The 21,572-nt window shown below is 41.9% G+C and overlaps 1 protein-coding gene across 4 annotated transcripts; it reads right to left on the bottom strand.

The window, feature by feature from the left end:
* Positions 1-116: 116 nt before the first annotated feature.
* On the bottom strand, positions 117-20,322 carry AKIRIN2 (akirin 2). 4 transcript variants are annotated; one of them, XR_013956553.1, is made up of 6 exons: positions 19,644-20,322; positions 8,980-9,123; positions 8,175-8,324; positions 5,246-5,481; positions 4,339-4,410; positions 117-4,018 (listed from the first exon to the last, which is right to left on the bottom strand). XR_013956553.1 is itself a non-coding variant. In XM_080614937.1 (5 exons), exons 1-5 carry the CDS (start codon positions 19,843-19,845, stop codon positions 4,008-4,010), a joined length of 564 nt encoding a protein of 187 aa, XP_080471063.1. In that variant the 5' UTR covers positions 19,846-20,320; the 3' UTR covers positions 117-4,007. The 4 variants fall into 4 exon arrangements, 2 of the variants coding, with proteins under 2 accessions (XP_080471063.1, XP_080471062.1); XR_013956554.1 differs by having other exon boundaries at positions 5,287-5,481; XM_080614937.1 differs by lacking the exon at positions 5,246-5,481 and having other exon boundaries at positions 8,175-8,309; positions 19,644-20,320.
* Between the last annotated feature and the right edge of the window lie 1,250 nt (positions 20,323-21,572).

Here is a 21,572-nt window from a genome sequence, read left to right as displayed (position 1 = left end):
GACAGAGCCAACTACTGCATCCCCCTCCCTTCACATCACCCTATGCAAAATAAGCCCACATCATCTAACTCACACCTCTGGAGGGCAAAGTATTTGGAAATAAAGAGAAGCCAGCCTCAACAGTGTGTGCTTTTAATCCCCAAATGCATAAGCAAGATGACATTAAAACAGAAAAATTAATAATGCTTGTTTCTTCTCTTAAGCTACTAATCAATCTTGAAGCTTACAGTCACGTTTGCTATGCTAGATAATGGTTTCTCAGGATCAAAGTTTTAATTTCAGTACTTGGCACTTCTGACCCTAAGATGTATAAAGGAGAAACAACTAGAATTACTGTGTGACTTGTCTTCAGCAAGGAGGGTAGGAAGGTTGGACAGTTACAAACGGAACAAAACTGGTCATAAATTTAATTTAGTTTGCCTTTCTTTGCAGTCCCACCTGCCTGGAAAAGAGCTTAACATCACTGCATTCTGAACCAGCACCCATCAGGAATAGATGAGACACTCCAGCCATGAAAAAGCACCTTGTGGTTACTACTAGGGGGTCTAGTAATACCAGGGTTTTATGTGGCAATACAGTATCAATTTTACATTTGGCTCCTTTCATGTAATTTATTTTACTACTTTTTGCTGCAAATACTGCAAACTCACCCACACATACCCCAGCTGAAATACATACAGACTTCAACTGCAAATACCATGCAATTTTAAAATGTTCGTTTCCACAACTGCCTGCATAGTAACACCACGTTCTGCTGGTACTCCAGGGAACCTGTCCGCAAAGAGGATATACACACACCCAAAAAAAAGCCACTGTTTGTATTGCGGTACTGGCTCTCAAACCGTGACACAGTGTAAAGCCTCACCTCAGGATGGATAACCAATACCGTGTTCTACAGTAGCCACACCGTTCAACAGTGCTACTGCCAAAACTCAGACCTCAAAGTAAGTTAATTCGTTTGAATAGTTTGCCATTTTTCTTTACCACTGCAGATGCTGTTCTCCGACACCACTACCACACTGTGGTTTCAAACACAAACTTGGTAACTTTTATCTTGAAGGCCACAACAGCAGTAAAATACAACAATCAGCCAGGTGCCCGTATGAGACAAACATTCATCCCCACATTTTTCATCTGGCTTCCAGTACAAAGGCCATGAGCACTGGTTCACAACAAGAGCATAAACTCTTTAATACTCCCTTTTTTCCTCCCCACTTTGCAATCACAGAGCTAAATCCTTCCCAATTCCCAGCTGGGGAAGGGAGAGAGCTTTCACAAAACACAGCTTCTAACCAGACTGTACTAATGGCCTTGCTGTTCAAGGGTACACATGCAGACTGCAAGCATCAGCACACAAGATTGAAGCAATTTTCCTTTTCAACCTTGAAAAATGCTGAATCATCTTATGGTTACATGCTTTCACATCTAGGCACAAAAAACAACAGTCAGGATGTACATGCCGCTTTTTAAGTAGACAGTAACAGATAGTTGCTTGAAAAGAATTTACATACTATTGTCTTAGAAACAGGTTAACCCAGATCTTCGGTTTCACTCTGTGAGGTTGCCATTAACTGTCCTCAGCTTGCCTGGCTTTTGGGCAGACTGCAGTTACACACAAATACTCTCCATGTGGCCACCACAAAAATGTAGCACCACGAATCGAGCAGTTACAGAATCTCACCCATTTCTACTTGACTTGAAAGCAGGTTTCTTTCTAAGCACCAGCCTGCTCCCCACAGCACCCCAACTTTCCTGATTTGTTCAAAAGTAACCAAGCACCAAATACTTTTCCTACAACAGAGTAAGTCACCAGTTAGAACAAGCCTTTCACGTGAAATTCACCATCAGACACTGGCACCGAGATTAGGAAAAGGAGCCAGTTTCAGGTCCATGACAGAACAAGCAGCAGGTTAAGTAAATACGGAGTATTTCAAAGAATGCAACCTCATTTCCAAACCAGGCAGAAATTAAGCATACCACAACTGTGATGCACGAGCACCCATGGTGGCATTGTATTTCACCTGCCAGAAGACTGCTCATTATGCATTAATTTGGAGCAGCACAGGAGTGGCTGGGTGCTAACATGACATCACTTCTTATTTATAACTCTTAATATCCCAAAGGAAAAGATAAGAACACAGGAGATAGAGGAGATGTATCAGGACGTTGGAGCTTGAGTAGTGGTCCACCTAGAAGTAGTGGCTTTCCTACCCTGGGCAAGTTAACAATAAAAAGAGGGCAAAAAATGAGGAGCAGGAAGGAGAGGGACTGAGAACTCCAAAGCAGACACCCAGGAATTACAGCCCTTGAAAATCTTGGGTTTACCTTCAGATAGAACCTGAGAAGGGAGCCTAGGATACATTTCCCACTTCTGAGACTTTGAAAATACAGTAAGAATCCAAATATTTAGGTAAGCCGAGTCTCAGGAAAGTGAGCAGAAAATACTGTGATACAGTGGCAATGTGCCCAATTCTGAACCTGCAACCTCCCTACTGAGTGTATAACCCTTCACAAAGAACCAGAATTCATCACATGGGCTTCTATGATACCAAAAGCATCAGCATGAGCCAATAAATGCCTGCATCTACCGAGGTTTCAATTCCATTTCAACTAAAACTCTCCTGTTAATTTCAAATGGTACAAAGACCTATTACACAACAGACTTGCACTTAACCAGAAGCTGGAAGCAAGTTAGAGAAGACAGTTTATAATTGAAGGATTACTTTGGAATTGCTTTCAAGTTCCCAAAGCAGATACCCCGAGTCCTTTGGTAAGCAATACCTCTACCCCACAGCACACAGATCTGGACTTGCCATGTAGTAACTTTGCAGCAATTCACTCTGGGACTCAGAACTGCACAGACAGCAGCAGCCAGCACTGATACAGCAGTCTGGAAAAAGGCGAATGCATCCAACAACAAACTCCTCGACCCTGAACACAGAGATTACACACCTTTAGCTCTTCCAATACCTACACAGTTGCAGCTTGTGGTGTCAAGCGCCTGCCCTATCTTACAAACAGACTTCCTTTAGTGCGTCATTTCAATCTGAAGGAGGACAAACACAGCTGGTTTGAGTAAGATGCAGCAAGTTAAATCAACAGTTTCTTATCAGTTCTGTACCAAACATGCTTCCACAACAGGAAAACACCACAGCCAATCTAAGAAAGACTTTGCCTCTGAAGAATTACCAAAGATTTTCACCCACCTCCTTCTCCTGATCTAAAACTCTGACCCACCCGTTACTGCCAGTGAATAAAGTTTTCATTTAAACACTCAGATTTAAGTTTATTCATACACAGCAAAAGTTCCACCTGCATATTAAAAACAAACAGATTAGAAGTAAATGTTTTATTCTTCCAACTAAATTCCAGTACTACAAGGGCAGTAAAACAATGATACACTGAAAAATTGCAGCAATAAACATTTGTTAAAGACTGATAGAATAAATAAAAACTACAAAAATGAGAAATCATATAAACCCATTCTTAACCCCCAAAAAAGTCATGGAATACAGAAATGCCCTCCTTCACTATTTCACAGGCAGTACTGTGGGCTATTTGCTTAAAATTGTCCTGGGATTACATTCTAACTTAACTGTGATTACAGCTTTGTTGTAGTGCACAGTTATGAAAATCACACTAACTTCAGTCAGAAGTGTCATTCTACAATTTTATTTACACAACCAGTGAAGGGCAACTTCTAGAACACCAGCTTTAATCCTTTAACTTTTTCAAACTTATTAACATAAGAAGCCAAATTGTAATGATACAGCAAATGAGGCCACTGGTATTATTACAGGTAGCAAAGGTCCACATCCAGGTGGTACTGACATCAGGGAGCACTCCAAAACCAGTTGCTGCATAAGAGTGGTTGCCACTGACAAAAGCTTGAAATAACCTGTGTTCACAGGGGGAAAAAATATGGCATTGCTGCAAGTCTTTACTGGGACAGCTTGCAACAATAAAACGGGGTGTATAGGGCAGCCCACATATGCAGAAAGTGTGATTCATGAAACGTCTGGAAAGAGAAAAAAAAGCAGGAGTTAATAATGGAGTTAATACATGCCAGCTCCATCACAAATCTGCCATGGCTACATCAAACTCTGCTTCAGAAATACAACACCAGCCTGTTATGGGAGACAGTCCCAGATTTTTTAAACAAAAGCTGCATTTTATCCCATGTCTTCCTTTCGACCTTGGTTGGCCTTTCTTATTATCAATTTAAGATACTTTAACTTGGGGCCTAGCTGTAGCTTAACAACAAAGTCTGGCCATTTCAATTCCTGAATATTCGGTAATGTAATGGTGCAAGAGGAACCCAAAGGAATCAATACTCACAACTGGCAGGCTGTTCTCCATATCGTCGCATGATTTGATCATGCGTGAACTTCACAAATGCGTCGTATTGTTCTGCAAGCATGAAGCAGAAATGTGAGTACATTAACTCAAGCTGGAACATACTGAAGGCTACCTTTTTATACATACAAGTTAAACGCACATCCATTAACAGTAGTTTTAAGTGACTTCACACAGTTCATACCTTTTCACCCCCCAGAATAACAATGCAGCAATGTCCAAAATCCCCATTCCTGACCATCCCCAAAACAACGTCCCCGTAATTAAGAAACTTTCCCATATAAACATCTGTAATGGGAACGATGGTAGTATGCTCAAGGAGAACTGTGCTGCACACACACACAGATCTCAACATACCTACTGCCTGTGCTAAGCATCAGACACTGTATTTTGAAGTAATGGAAAGTATTCATTTCACAAATCCATAATGGGGGCAGAGTAGTTAAGCAAACATAGCATTAAAGTCAGTGCTAGGGCTGGAAATGCAATCTCTCTCTGCTTTTATCAGTACCAGAAGCAAGTCAGTCTATTTAATGAAATGGAAACACAAAAGTAGAGGAAAGGCACTTGCTATGGAATTAAGAAATTCTTTTTGTTGACCACCAGAAAATCAAAAGCAAGTAACAAACTAAAAGAAGGAAACACCAAGTGACTAGCACTTGACTAACTCCAATCACAGTAGCCACAATAGAGACATGTAGTTGACTGTGCACTTCATGAAAACAGCTACTGTGCAATCCGAAATGAAATTTAGTTTCAACTGTATCAATTTGACTTTGAACTAAGTATTGCTATTTTCCTGAAAGATTATTCTTTCTATGCACATACACACAAATACATTTGCAGTATTTTATTCAGTTTAATATTGCACTCATCAGCAGGATATCACCTTTCAGAGTTAGGAAATTGAACAAGGAGAGTAATATCTACCAGATGCCGCTCCTCTCCATTCCCCTTCCTCCCTTGTGGAAAAATACATGTGCAGCAATGTGGGGTGTTCTGAGAAAGGGTCAAGGTCAAAGAAGGCAATCTTCAACCAAAAATGCAGTTAAGATTTGTAGTGGTTCCTAGTCCCACAGGTTTGCCCCCTTAAAGTCCCCATCCTCTTGCAGGGGTGAGCTTCACCTTTGAAGTAAACAGGGTATCAGTAATCAGCAAGTACTTCAGCAGCAGCCCAAAGTTTGGATCTGACCCCAAGACCTAAGGACATCCATCCCTGCCTAAAGGGGCCCAGGGCCATGGCAGCCAGTTCCCCTCTGCCCACAAGCAGGACCTCTGTTCACTGCAGTTCTGACTGACGGCTTTTCAGCAGCCATGCGAGGATCTTAGCCAAACAACAAAATAGCACAAAGAGCAGATTGAAGGATCTGTTGCCCAGAAACCACTTCCAAAAATAACAGCAACTAGAACTTTTCCTCAAAGTATGTATTAAAGGCCAGAAACTAACTTGCAAGCTTTCTTGTTTAAAGGTTTAAGTCAACATATACAGCTGCCTTTTAGCATCATCTTTGTTAAAAACTATGACTTTGGAAATTTAAAGAATCCAGTGTTACTAAAAATCCCTTTTCTCGTGACATTCAGATATGGAAAGTTAAGCAACCTACAATGAGCTGTTTGAAAATTTAAGTGAAAATACTTGTAAAGACACACCACTGGCATTCTGTATCATATATGTTCTAACTATCTGTTTTCAATCAGAAGGAGGCTGAAAACACAAGTACAAACACGATTACTATGCGACCTGACCTTTGGTACAAAAAGCTGTTTTTCACAACTGGATTCTAGAAAACCTTTCAAGCGAAAGCTTCACTTAGTCCCTTGAACTCCTCTGGTTTTAAAATCTGCACAGGATCTTGCAAACCCAAGTTTACGCTAACACAACAGTTTCAGGTAACAGGCAGGAAGGGAAATCGGGGCATTAGCACGATCTGAGTTTTCCATTTATCAAACACTCACTCTGTGTGAAAGACAACTCCGCTCACAAAGAACATGGGAGAAGAAAAAAAAAATTAAGCATCTGGTTACCTACCTACAAGAAAATCGTGATTCAGAAAGGAATCAGGAAAATATCCCAGATCCAAACATTTAGTTAAGTCATTTGAGAGAAGCTATTCAATTGAGATTTACTACAGAATTCCCAGTTACATTTCCATTGACTTCACTAGATTGTAAGAATGAGTATCAGCTTACAGTATGAAGTTTAGAAAAGGATATAATCATCTCTTGTCAGAAAAATATGACTGGCCTACGTAACGAATTTCTAAATTCTTTTGGCAGTCTCTTTCTAAAATCTCCATGTAATGCTGAAAATGTAATACTGGACTGATATACGGCATGCAGTAACATGATCTTTCTCACTCTTTTGATGACCGCCATCCTAACAACAAGAACCTAACCTAACCCATCTCACTGTAAAGAAGCCCCCTCCCTTCCAAAAAAAAAGGCAAAAGAAAATGTTCCCTTTGGGACTAACAGATGGAGCACACATAAGGAACCTGCCAGAGGGTTTCCTGCTTGTAAAGAACTACAAGTTTGTACTCAGAAAGTGTCTGGAACAAATGTAAATGTATCTGGTCTTCAAATGGTTATTATGATCACTGCTAACCGAAATGTATTTAAGAGAACGCAAGAAGAGACCCAATTCCTAACATACACAAATTAGAAGAATAACACTCTAAAGGGTCATAATTCATCAGTCTGAAGCAGGTTATAAGCACAGAAATGGAGTGTTAGATCCAAAGCAACAAAAGTATTTAGAGCTCTAGTTCCAGTTGTAAATAGATGTAGATTTAAGAGGGACTCAGAACTGTAGCTATTTCTTACACAGCAATGGCACGTCAGCAATACAGAAAGTGAACACAGGCTCAGGTGCAGAGACCACACTGTCAAAGGCAAGCCACAAGGGTTACTCAAGTCTGCTGACACTCTGCATGGCCACACCACTCCTACCACACCAGAAGAGATCTGCAAACTTTAATTCTGATGTGTTTTGAGGTGGGAGGCAGAACAGCTGCAGGGATTCAAAAGCAGGTTTGCTGCCCAAAAGTGCACTCAGATGTCCGTTATAATCACTATAAATATTAAATTAGACACTGAATCATACTGTGAAGGCACCTACCTCTGAATGCACCATAATTTAGATGCTCAAATGCTAGCAAAATTCTTAGAAAGTAGAGGACTTCAAGTAAAGAAAGGTCCTATTTATAATGCTGACATTAACATGACCCTTACAGAAAGGTAAGTTGGCATCAGGCACCAAAAATATGAGCTAAATGGTGTGAAATACAATTCAACAAAGAGCATCAGCTGAATGACTGACACTCGGACAGAAAGCAAACGCTGCTGGCAGCAATGTAATGGCAAGTACTGAGAAGAGAAAGGGAAATCTTAGGTGCTGTCATCTTGCCAAATTCCAGAAAAAGGAAGTCAGTTCCTAAGCAGGAAGAAAAAAATAAAGCCCCTTCACAAAGGTCTCTTAAGCCAGTAGAAGAGAAGGGCTTTCTAGCAAACAAAACAAAACCAAACCACTAAAAACAAAAAAAAAAAGGAGGAAATCATCAATTCAGACATCATAGCAAGAAAAATTTCCATGTGAAATAAATCCACTGTTTCAATTGATTAGTAATACCCAGCAGTCAGTTTCTCCCCAAAACAGCATAGAAGAAAAAAACCTATCAAAGAGACTACACACCATTTTTTCTGTCCTGTATGCAATCTTGATCATGTTAGGTCAGAAAAAAAGTACAGCGTAACAAACAAAATGAAAAGTTTTAAGCTTTCAAACTCATCCTAACACATTATTTTGAACTATAATATACCTGCAAGTTTTGTGGTCAGAATTTCTTCATACTCTTCACGGATTTTCTCTTCACGTTCTTTCAGCAAGCGTTCACAGATCATTCCAACTTGTCTGAGAGTAAACAGGGGCTGTTCTTTTTTCAATGGTGATGAGGCTGCAGATGAAGTACCTAAGATTAAATATTCAGGCACACAAATTTACACTTAAAAGTAGTTCAGAACCACTTTAAAATCAATTTTCTTCATAACTGTGGTATTACGAGCTTTACAAAGAATTTGGAGAAGTCTTTCTCTGCCATTTGAAAGCTTCTAGTTACTATTAAAACTGGACCCTCAAAAGGAAGAAGTCTACAATGAGCAATATGCACAGGCATCTTACACAAACACCGTGAATGCCATTTACAAATTTAAGCTTCTATTTCATGTAAAACTGGCAGTACAGTACATCTGTGCAAAGACAGACGCTTTGCAAAAGCCTATTACAGTATCAGTGGCATGGTATGCAGGATGATCTCTTGAAAACAATGCAAGCTTTGTGTCCTACTGGTTCTTAAAACAAGAAGCTACAATCCTCCACATCAATGCTAATATTGCCAAAAAAACCAACAGTAACTGGTGAGAATGTGCCATAAAACACCAGATAACTGGGGAAAATTATTTACTCAAGCAGGAGTCTAACAGCATATAGCAGAATTACACAGCATTCATTGCCAAAAAAAAGCAACAGTACCTGGAGAGAAGGTCCTATAAAGATAACTAGGAAAAATTATTTACATAACAGAGTCTAAAAAGACAAAGCAGAATTACAAAGAATTTTCCAGGTACCTGGCAAAGCTGGTCCAGTAAGGAGAAATGCATGTGGCTGTGCATCAGTAGAACAACAAGGATCTGTCTGCTGGAAGCTATTTTCTAAGTGTCTCCTCTTCTGCATGCGTTTGTACTCCTGTTTTATGTTGTACAGAATTTGTTCTAGAAAGAAAAACAATACAAAAAATAAGCCTAAAATAATTACAATCCAAGGTTTCACTTGACTTGGTTTCCAGTCAAGTACCAAACACTGCAGGTAATTAACAGATGATAGATTCTTCAAACATGGCCTGCAAAACCCACCATGTTCTACCCAAGACACAAAGAATGACTCTAACTGAAAGTAACTCCAGACTGTTTGCACCAGAACACTAACAAAAATGCTGTTAGTTAAGGTCAGGTATCAGTGCCAGAGTGCTGCTAACAAAAATAAACAGCATAAGGTTAAAATTTAGGAACTATCAACAATACAACATACATGGATGAAAAATAGTCTGTAGAACTTCTACTGGTATTTATAATCTTCCCTTCATGCATTTAATTTGCAGTCATCTTTCTCCCCCAGACAGCATTTATCATTCATACTGTTATGGGTAACAAAAGACTCCAGAATAAAATATGTACATGAAGTACCATGCACAAAGCAACTACTGCTTAAAATCTCAAAAAAATGGCAAACCCACAGGCAAAATACAAAAGCATTCCACAACATTTCTGACAACCTCAGATCTATCCAAATAAAGACAATGGATGACTCAATATCCTCTTTTAAAGGAGTACAACAATGTAGCTCAGCATTTGATCACACTGAATACAGCAAGTGTTTTTAATAATCTCATTTTCACTGTAGAATTACAAGAGAGAGGTAATCCTTGCAGTAAAATTATCAATCCTGCATGCCTTTTCTGAAAAATTTCCTACAGAATCAGCTTCCACTGACACTTCCAGACTTTTGGCAAAGTCAGCTTTCCGAAACTCAGGTACATATAAATCCATGTGATCATGCCAGAGCTGCAAAGCACTCCACTCGGTACCTTCCTACTTCTGCTCAGCATTTTGCCAACACAATACCATGAAAAATTCTTCAACTAGTTTTCAGGTTTGTTAACAGTATGCTATTGAGTTTCCTTATCTGGACATTTTCTAGTAAGCAACCATGTGATGTGAACAAGTAACTTCAGCTACAAGCTTGGTCAGTCAGTGAAGTAAGCCTATGCTAGGCCAAGCAGAAGCAAACATTTGCCAATTTCTATTTCAGAGGTTTAACTGTTGTGGTGTTTCAACTCTGTAAGTCAGTCCAGGAGCTCCCAATATATAAAAAAAGAGGAAACTGTTTCCATAGTCAACAGGAATACCAGCTTTTGTCAGTGAAAGAGCTTCTTCCTTGGATTTTGTTCTCTGATTAAAGTTTACACCTTTTCAGTCCCATGCCTACAGCGCTTGTACAATTTCCAACTCTGTAAACGGAGATCAATAACTCGGTTCAAAGCAGAAGCAAATGCAGAAGACACAATAAAGCAGCTCAGTAGAGAAATGAAGAGAAGGAAACTAGAAGGGGGGGGGGAAGCACTCAAGGATACCTGGAGGATTCATACTTTTTGTAGGACAAGATACATACTATACTCCAGCATGGTACAAAAATAAAAAATCAGGTTAAATGAAGATGCAGTCAGGCTTCCAAAATTTAGCAGAATCCCATGTAGAATTAGTCACATGCATACGCACTGCAGCGGTGGGAAAATGGCCCTGCAACAGCTCTACTCAACGGCATTATGGTTATAAAACAATACTTTTCCTCAGAATCAAATGCTGTTCTAGCTAAAGTGATAGTGCATAATTTTGAGTGGAAACCGAATTAGCTCGTAAGAGAACATCTGTCCTGAAGTGTCTACACTATGAGAAACATTCACACTGTATTCAGGTCAACAGAAAAATGTAATGGACCATCTGCAACCTTCACTATGACTACCTGGTCTTGGACATACTTTCCAAATTTCATATGAACTGCAACAGCATCAGCCAAGTTTTGGGCACAACAACTTTGATAATAATCTTCTCTACAGCTCCCCTTTCTATTACCTTTTTGCAGACACATTCTCAAACCACATTAACCACCAAAATCATTAAAAAACAAACAAACAAACAAACAAACAAAAACCCAAAACCCAAACAGACTCTGGTCAATGGATAAAACTGCAAGAGTTAAAATAACAATCATCAGCCAGGTTTCCTCCAGTCCTATCAACTCCTGCAAATTAAATATGGAGTAATTCAGAGACGATGATAAAACAGCAGCCAGAATAGAAGGAGTGAGAGCAACTGGGGGGTGGGGGAAGAATATGGATAGAAAATTAAGATCTTTACACCAACGATACATGGTTCTAATCCCAATTATACTGAATGGTGAACACAGAAGTCTCAATGATATTGCAGTAATTTCTAATCTACTTCTAATTTGACAACACTTTTAAACTTGCCATCTTCAAATCTTGCTCTGAAAATAAAAAAAAAAAAATCTCAAGATACACCACTGGGAGTTCCCAGTCCTGAGAAAACCACTTTGATAGTCTGCTTTACTATAACTTCAGGTAAAGGAATAAAACTAAGCAAAGTGGAACAGAGCAGGGGACTATTTAAACGTGACAATACACTGTCCACACTGCAAACAACCACTGGCAGGAAGAGAAAAGCATGAAGTCCTAACTGAACATACTTGCAGAACATGTACATAACTTGCTCTGGTAAACGGTATTCCTCTACTTAATCTAATTTATGAGACTTAAGGTACTACGGCTCAGCACAGAGAACTAGAGCACAAGCTCTGCTCAGTTCTATGCTGTTCGTAGGCAAGATGACTATAAAAATTACTCACCTCCTACTTCCCAACTTCCACCACTGGTAAAATGAAGATTAATAATCAAGAAACACAAGTTTAATGTGGCACCAAACTGTTCAAAAACTTCACACATGAATGATCAGACTAGTAATGCTTCAAACTAAGCAAGCACATTTTTGCAGCAGCAAAAACTGAACAGGCACTTTAATTAACATACAGTGGCATAAAATCTCTGACTTTAAACAACTACTTCACTGTGAAGTGAAATGTAAGCTTGCAAATATTTATGACTCATTTTAAATGAAAATCTGAATGTCAAATTGAATTATTTTGTCTTTTTTTTTTTTTTTTTTTAAACAATCTAACAGAATAAGCTGTTCAAGTTCACCCAAGTTCTGGCATTTACAGTTTTGCTTAATAAATCCACAAAACTATTTGATGAACAGGCAGATTCTGTTCAAAACAATTTCTATAACATCTCAACACTTGAACGAAACCATGAAATATTAAGGCAGCTCAAACCAGACAACTTTTGAACAATACTTATATGACAGACAGCTAACTGGAAAGCCCTCTAAACCTCTGGCCCAGTTAAACAAAGCTTAGCATTAGTAGATCTCATTCTCCAACCTAGTTTTATTTCCAGAAAACCCTCCTGCCTTTTCAAGATCATTTTCTTAACCTTTCTTACTTCCAATTAGCTATTAACTCTGCAGCTAACAACTGAATTAAAATGTGCATTTAACTGGCGTCAAGCACAGGAGAGCGTTTTTTTTGTGTGCTCCTCAATGTGGAGGCCCAAATTGCCTTTTTCAACAATGACATCTCATGCGTGCTGAAGTTCAAATGAGACATTGTACGTCAGGCAATAATTTAATTTATGAGATTACAAAAGGAATATATTTAATATGATAAAGCATGTATCACTGAGGCCCACCCTCAGTTTCTTTCTAATTTCACGTTACCCTTTTTGCTCAGTGTTCCTTACTGGTTAAGGATACCTCTATCTCAAGGTAGTAGCAAGAAAAAGCCACACTGCTAACATACTGAAATGAATTAGTACTTCATAAATGATGTTACAATTTCAGGATGATTATGAATCCCAGCCTGTTATGCAAGCCTGTATTATATTGCCCTTTCTCCTCCAAGCTCAAGGCTAAGATAAAGAATGGCAAACAAAGACTGCTATTTTCTCACCATGACCACTAAAGGTATAGAGGATTCAGTCAAATACACCTGAAAATAATGAAATACACTGATACACTCTTTGTTTTATCTAGAGCACAATGTAGAGCATAAAGTTGAGTACACAGGTTCATGAGAGATCACACTAGATGAAGTACAACATTCACACCAGTCTTCTTACAGAATAAGAGATGTGACTTGGGGAAACAATGTTTCATATCTCAGCTGCTTTAACGCTCAATGAGGAGAGAATAAAACGTGAAAGGGCAAATCACAATATGATACGTCATACTAATGGATTACAAAGCCAAATATTCATTTCCAAGGAGTGATGTTGTCTTCTAACTTCCTTTAATACATGACAGAAGGCAAGTTGTTCTTTTTTCAAAGTTCTGTCATCTAATTACTTCATCCTGACCTGTAATTACCTAGAAATTATGTACAAGAGAAACGGCAGTTCAACTTGAAAATGTAACAAGGCAACAATTTTCTTCCCCAGTTTAATAACTGCTTATCAACTATGAAAGTGCTGATTGCTTCCCCTGAAGGATTTTTTTTCTTTTGCCTTGATTTTTAAACCAGCAATCTCTCATCTTAGTTCCTGGCTTCTCCCTTTTAGCTGAAGGAAACTTTGGCAAAATACATAGGAAGGTGACTCAATAGGCTGAAATCAGAGTAGCAGTTTTCCTGGCCTGAAATGGAACTTAAAGCTCAGGTTTCAGTCTGCAATGTCACCATTCAACATATGCATTCAAACTTGAACCATGCCTGAGATTTCTTCTAAGCGAATCAAGCAAATGCTATCCTGACGTCAATCGCATATATTTTCTGGGACTTCAGCTCCTGTCAAAGCAAAACTGTTTCACTGTCCTAGTTCAAATTTATAACTTTTCCATTAGGCCATCACACTTACTCAACATCTAGTTGATGCTACCACATTCCTAGCTTTGGTCTTCCCACCAGAGTACTGACAATATTAATTTTAAGCAGCTAGCTTTCACTAAGGGCAGCACTGCAACATGGCAATGGGTAACTATTCTTCACTTTTCTATCTACCTAACCAGGGTATCCGTCTACTTAACCAGGGTATCCACAGGCACAGACAGAAACTAAAATAATCCAGATACTCCTCTTATTCTTCTGTTCTGGTCACAGACATCAACTGTTCCAGTTATGTTTCTTAATTAGGCATGGACTGTTAGACTTCAGTAATAGAATGTATACTTCTGGAAAAAAATGCTCACCTCAGAGGAGCATGCTCTAAGCCAGAGAGCACACTGATAACATGCTGACACTTCACAGCCAGTGTCTATAGCTAACAAATGGCCAGAAGGAGCTTGTAATGGGACTCTGTGGCACAGAGCTGGCCACCCCACCAGATCCAATTACTCAAGGTCTAAGGCTAATGAAAGTTCTGGTTCCTCCACAACAAGCTGGATGCTCACATATGCATTAGCTCATTCTGTCAATGTGTTATTTCAGGAAATCCCAGTTCTCCTGATCAAGGGGTTGAGGAATGAAAAATAAATCAAGCAATGCAAAATGTATTAGACACAGCAATTAGATCTTTCTCTTCACATAAAAAAAAGTATGTCACATTGCATTTATCAGACTTGCCACTGAAACAAAAAACTGTTTCAACGTTTTATGACATCTACAACCAAGGGTATTTAACATTTATAGGTACCACAGGCACCTATAGAAATTTCTCATAAAAATTAAATTATCAACTCCAGACGCAGACATTCTTTACTGCCTTTTTTTTTTTTTTAAGGGGTGGGAACATTTTGTTTTTTAAATCCCAATGATTTCTGCAATACTGGAGCACAATGAGAAACTTGGCATCTTGCCAGGGTAATTTAGCAATAAATACACATGCAGATAAATGTTAACAAAACAGAAATTAAGCAGAAGGAGATACAGCACTACTAATATGTCACATTCCTAAGCTGCTAAATATGTTCATTTTAAAGCCAAACCTGCACTTGGCCATTGTCTGACCAAGTTTCAGTCAGAAACAGTCAGTTTGCTCAACAGGGCAACTGAAAGGTCACAGGAGGACAGCCTGATGGGAAGACTAACAGTTCTTCCTATTCAGAAAGGTCATTTTCTTGCAGTAATTTTGAAAATTTGTGTTAATTAGATCCTGGGTTTTTTTCCCTCAGATTATTCTGTGAAAGAACAAGGTATACATTAAAGAGAAATTTAGCTCCCTTCTGTTTGTAAAGAGTCCCTCGTGAAGGACTCTTAGAAACAACTCCATTTGCCGTCTTTAACCAGACATTTGCCTTATGACTGTGTTTGAGCAGCAAATATGCACAAATACGCACTTATGCACACTCATTACTAAATACTGCATAAATTTTGTAGTTTCCATATTCCCTCAAACATTTGACATTATCTCTGCTTGGATTTCAACCAGTGTTCTGAGTCGAAAGACTGTTCTCAGTAACTCAACCCAATACAATTTTTGGTTTGCAACATTAATTAGCTGCTGGGGAAGGCAAATGAATATTTCAGATGGAGGAAAAACTGCATGTACAAATGCAAAAGTTTGTGGATTTTTAAATAATTTCACAAACTGTTTTTAAATGTAACATTCTGATTCCACAAAGTTCTAGCTGCAAGTTAACCCCAGATTTCAGACAAGGAGTATGGAAGCAAGCTGCTGGTCTCAGTGTGTCTTCTCAGTTACTATGTAGCACGAATTAGATTTAAATCCCTACGGTCAACATTCCATCTCCCTTCTTCCCACCCTTCCATTTCTTCGGACTGTATTTCCCACTGCTGTTTCAGACTCAGGAATACTCAGACATTCAGGCTTTCTACACTGACCTGCCTCTGAATTTAAAAAACTTCAGGATAATTTATTCTTCCTTTTCTTTCTTTCTCTCTTCTCCTCTCCCACCCCAACATAATCTTTCATCAGGGTAAAGCTGAAAATAATGGTTCTAAAACATCCAGCAAAACAGAAAAATAATACTGCCACTGCTTCCTCCTTTCACTCTCTAGAATTCATTTAACAGCTTTGAAACAGAACAGCACTTAGGGCTTCAGAGGAAATCAAACATGTACAGTGCATTACAAGCAGGCATCCAGACTGAAGTGCAGTTACTCTGATCATACACAACAGATTCATTTATAGCTAGAACTTACATGAAAATAAAACTCAACTGTAGTATTCAAGCAGTAGAAAACTTCTTAGAGCCACTTTTTCAAAATCGAACCTGTCTTATGCCAGGCAGGTATGGTCTGCACCACTTACAGTGAACACTGTTCTAAAAATGTTCGTTCTAGATGCAAACAATGGTATCCAAAAATTAGCCAGCACACACACGAGCATGCTGAAGCCAGTAAGCACAGTTCCACAGAAGGTAAAGCCACAACTGCAGTCTAGCTGCCAAATTCACTGAGAAACTGGAAGAAACCTAACAGCTGTTCAAATAATCACAAAATATTGAAACACTCTTGTTAGAGATAAATTTTATCTTGAATAAGCCTGCCCTCTCTCAAACAGACATAACGTTTATTTGTCTATGACCACTCTGAAGACAGCTGTTTTCTCATCTGACTACCACACTGTACCCTTAGTTCTCACCACCACTTTCCACCAACCCATATGCTGCTTCCAAATAATTCATCGTTCTAAACGATTCACTATGTGGTAAGAAGTTCTGGTGCTGATATAGTCTCCACTGGGTACAGTTAAACACTACCAGGACAGAGTACCAGACAGAAGAAAAATGCTGAAGTGTGAACTTAAAATGAAGTGGCAGCCTCAGGTTTTATATCCAGAGCTCTGATTTTGTATAACCATTAACCTTCATTAAATAAAATTCAAACAGACACTTTTTAAGTGCTGGAACCCTAATCATTGCAGTAACACACTGAGAAAACCATAACTGAAGTCAACTGAATTCTGGCTATTGTTACTAAATTTCCCAATATAAAAACTGAACTAAACAGTGACTCAGCTGGCAGCACTTTTTGAAGTCAGGCTGGAACTCCTTTCACGCACAGAGCAAGATTTATCTGATTCAAATGTAGACATCTACATCAGAAATGGTCATGTAAATTCATTGTGCAGTCAATGGAAAGCAACACATTTTTCTATAGCAAACTCTGCCTCATCCTAAGCCAGAGCTTTAGAATAAATGGGCTGTTTCTTCCTACTATCATGAAAGCTACAAATTATTAGGACATATGTACATTTACAAAATTGGATGAGATGAATTCCACACAATCTTTCAAGTAGCCCCTTTAAAATTACAAGCTCTGTTTTGTTTGCTGGTCGAAATTAACCCCACACAATGTGGTAATACCTATGAATTCAACTGCAAGTAAAACCTAAGCAAGCTGCTTAACAGTCACATTTGCACTCCCACCATACAAAGATATTTCTCCTTGTAACAGACCCCACAGAGGGAGCTTTTAAGCAAAATGTGTAAACGCAAGCAATTTCTAAATGTTTCAAGTTTTGCTCAGGAGCATTCAAGTGCTGTAAAAGACATTATGATTTACTGTCCTTCACTTTTCATTGTATTATACAAATGGCTTACATGAAATAACCCTTGTCAGTACAGAATCACCTTCTCACATGAATTACCACCTGCACCTCTGATTTTCTCAAGGTAAGATGAAGCCTGTATTTGCTTAACTTCAGTAACATTTTCAGTTACAAGGCCTTTAGAATCATTAACACACAAGTTTAGGTATTGCCTCAAATACTGCTGTGGGTTATCTCTACGGAAAATTTTATTATCTCCTTTCAGCAATACACATTTACTGGCCAGACAATATTTATATTAAATATTCAAAACCTAAGCTCTCCAAATCCCAAGGAAACAAGCCAAAAGTAAACCTTGCAATGAAGCCACACTTACCTTCTAAAAAGAATCAAATCAATTGTCATTTTAAGCATCTATCTCAAAGTACATGTAATGCCTCACTGTACCAGGGAGTGCCATCCATCACAGCTCAGACTGCTGACTCATTCAAGATCTTTTCCTAGAGGTTCAAAAAAATACCGAGGCACTGATGCCAAGTTTAAGTAGTCTGTATGCCTTCTATGTGTTTCTTCCATAGCAATTTATTATTTGATTAAAACCTGTAAAAAACATATTCTACTGTATAGTTTTCTGAATCGAGAATATCAAAACAAGGCACTGTCCTACAGGGAGGAGGTGGTAATTTGAAAACATATTCAAACTTAATTCAAACTCAGTAATAACCAGCAGTAATCCGGAGCTAACTTTTGTTTAAAGGGAGTACCAAACGCAGCAGCAGCAGGAGGAATTCAGCTGCAACAACCGCAGAGGGCTTTTTTTTCCTGCACACAAAGGACACAGATCCATACCTCAGCGCCACAGCCACTCATGGCTGCGAGCTTAGCCGTTCTTAAGTGCATTACTGGAAGCTACCCACTAGACTAATCGCAAGGAAGGGCCAATCAATCCTGCGTGCCCGGCCAAGATTCATTCCTTTCTTCTCTCTCTGCTCGCTGGTAAAACAAACTCGGATAATTCTTTGCTTGACAACACTTACACAAGCAGACACAGAGCTTTTAGGGGCACTGGTAGACTCATCTCTCACTCGTTAAGAATGTAAGAAGATTCTGCTCTCGCCGGACGTCTCCGGGACGAGGAGACTGCCCGATTCCATTTTATCTGCCCCGAAGGCAACTCTCACCCTTGCACACAATCGCTTTCATCTCTCGGTTTTCCTACCAAACTTTAAGGATGCCACAGAATGGGTGATCCGGGACGGAGGCACGCATTAAGGGACTGGAAGCGGAATTACCCCTTTGTTTTATCTGCTTTTGCTTTTTCCCACTGGCGTTTTGCGGGTGATTGATGACAGGCCGCGCTCCCCGCCCTCCCCCCGCTTCCCTCCTCCCTCACCCCCCCGATGTCTGAGCAACGGGAGGAGGTGCCGCCGCCTCGGCTCGGGCAACGTTCGACCCACCGATAATGGCTGCAACGGATCGATGGGGGCCCCACCGAGAGGGGCTCCGGGCGCCTCCTGGAAGCGAGCCTCAGCCGCGCCGACACCACGGTCATCTGCTCCCCCGCCACCCCCAGCGTTTCCGCAGCCTGACTCGCCCCTGCGGCTCTCCTTGCCACATCCAGGCACTCGTGATAAAGAGGAAAAAAATCCTCCGTGCCCGTCCCCGACGCGAGAAAGGCTAGCCCCCACTTTCCAGGCACTGGATCAAGCCCCCCCCCCCAACGATCCCCCCCCTTCTTCTGCTCCGGTCCCTTTCTCTAGTCTTTCCCCCCCCCCGACCCCTTTCCTATGGCCACCCGCCCGCATCGGCTCAACCCGCCCCCCCCTCCTTCCTCCAAGTCCCTCCTCCCCCTCTCCTGCTGCAAACGGCCATTTCTATTGTGTCTCCGTCGCGGCGGTGCCAAGCAGAGTGGGGATCGCCCCTGCCCCCGCCGCTGCCAGCCGTGTAACCCGACAGAAAATGGCTGGAGAGGAACGCGAGACCCACCCAACCTTCGCCTTTTCTTCTTCTTCCACTTCCCCCCCATCCCGGTCGCCTTCCCGGCCCCCTGCCCTGCGCACCCGCCGCCCCCCTCCCCATCGCTCCCTCATCCTCAGCCCTTCACCACCCACCGCCCCGGGTGGCTGCCGCGTACAGCGGGGCCGCGTCCCTCACCTGTGGTGAGCCGGGACGACACCTCTCCGAAGGGCGAGGGTTCCATGCGCAGGTATTTCTGCGGGGAGGCGGCGGCGAAAGAGGAGGAGGCAGCGGCCGAGGCCGGGGCTGACAATGGCGCACATCGCCTCCGCTTCGGAGACGCCGGGCTCAGCAGCGGGTCGAAATCCAGAGTCCTTTTCAAAGTGGCGCCGCAAGCCATGGCGCAGGGCGGCGGCGGGGCGGAGGAAGGGGGCTCAGAGCGAGAGGCAAGGGAGACGACGGCAACGGCGGTGGCAGCAGCCGGCCCTGCCCAGACGCGCCTTCCCCGCTGTCTGGGGCGGGCAGGGGGGGGAGGGAAAGGAGGGCGGCAGGGAAAGGAGGGGGCAGCTGCGTCAGGGCCTCCACCGCCTCCCTGTCGGCCTCTCTCTGGGGAGCGGTCCCAGCTCCGCCAGCGGCTCCGGCTCGACTGGCTGGATCCCCGCTCTCGCCGCCTTCTCTGCCCTAGCCAGGCCAATTCCGCCCGCAGCTGGTAGCGGGCTAGAAGCTGGGCCGAGGGGCGCGGGGCCGGGTCCTGTTACCAGGTCCGGGGCCGCCGATGACGAGCGATGGCGGTAGGGCCCGGGCGGCAGCGGTGCTTCCCTCCGTGACTCCCACACCAGCAATATGGCGTCAATAACAACGCCGCGGATTCAAAAACCAGCCCTCCCCACTGCGCCTGCGTTGCTGGGGCGGTGGCGGTCGCGGAGGCTCAGGGGAGTTGTGGTTTCTCCGCCCCTTCCTCGCGCTCAAGGCCTGAGCGCCCAGAGGGGCCTGGGGACTACAAATCCCGGCGCGCTCTGCGCCGGCCGCCTCGGCTTCCGGGGTCTGATTTAAATCCCCCTTCGGAGGTTGTGGTGTGGGTTAAAGGACGGGGTGATGTGGTGACGGCTGCGGGCGGTGGGGCGCAGGATTCAGCCTGCGGGGCGGCTGCCGCCGTCATCGTCCTGGGGGGCCGGCGCGGCCCTGGGGAAGTGCGGGAGGGTTACCGTCCGGTCCCGGATGCACAAAGGGGGCTAGCGAAACCCAGCCGCCTGTGCTAGGCCCTGTGGCGTGGGGCCTCCTGTGACCGCGGTGCTGAGTGGGTCTGCCGCCGGCTGTGTGTACGCCGGGAGACTGGCTGGCTGTGAAATAAGGGCAAAGTGCGTTCAGTGGCTTCCGTGCTAAGGGAGGGCAGTGCGAGGAGCAGCCAGGAGTCAGAGATATGAAGTGGGTGGAGGTGGCAGCTAAGGACATGCGAGAGAAGGGCTCGTGGTGTCGAAAGTTGTGTCTCTCTAACCAGCCGGTTTCCTCGCAGTTGTGTAAAGGGCTTTCTTGCTTTAAGGAGGGCGGCGGGGGAAGAGGTTCAAAGTGCCACAGCTGCTTCTGGGAAGAGCGGAACTCTTTCCTGTTCAGCTTCTGGATTGAAATAAACTGGGTCGCAGTTCACCCCAGTGGAAAAGTTAACAGATGTCAATAGGCCCTGAAATATCTGTATCTTTCAAGCTTTTCTGTATCAAATCCTGTTAACTATGAACATAAAGACAGGTTGTCTTTGGAGGATAAAAAGAAATATGCCCTCATAAAATTTTAACACTTCAGTGATTTTTTTTTTTTAATTGTCTTGTGAAATAGAAGCTAGCCTTTCTCAAATGACAGCTAAACCAAAAATAAACGTTTCTATCATTTGGAAGCAAGTTTTTACTTCATGTGTTCGGTTTGTGGTGTGCATTGTTAAATAAGCTGTAACAACAGCACCCTGTCAGTCTAAACACTAACCTGATGTTTGTGCTGGCAATATGGTTATGATACTCTTAGCGTAACTGGGGTTTTGGGTGGTGGAGTTAGCTAAACCTAGCTGAGCCTTTCTGCCCAACAAAAGTAGAAATAGTAATTAATATATTATTTGCTTTCTGACAATGTCGGAACAAT

Source organism: Psittacula echo, assembly GCF_963264785.1.
Source record: "Psittacula echo genome assembly, chromosome: 4".
In the NCBI taxonomy this organism is placed as follows: Eukaryota; Metazoa; Chordata; class Aves; order Psittaciformes; family Psittacidae; genus Psittacula; species Psittacula echo.
This window is presented reverse-complemented; position numbering and strand designations above follow the sequence as displayed.

Excerpts from the sequence above, each read along its gene's own strand:
- AKIRIN2 (XM_080614936.1), bottom strand. The coding sequence starts at position 19,845 with ATGGCTTGCGGCGCCACTTTGAAAAGGACTCTGGATTTCGACCCGCTG. Across the intron at positions 9,124-19,643 it reads GTCGTCCCGGCTCACCACAG|AACAAATTCTGTACAACATA; the intron begins GTGAGGGACGCG and ends TTTTCTTTCTAG. Across the intron at positions 4,411-8,174 it reads TCTGACCACAAAACTTGCAG|AACAATACGACGCATTTGTG; the intron begins GTATATTATAGT and ends TCATGCTTGCAG.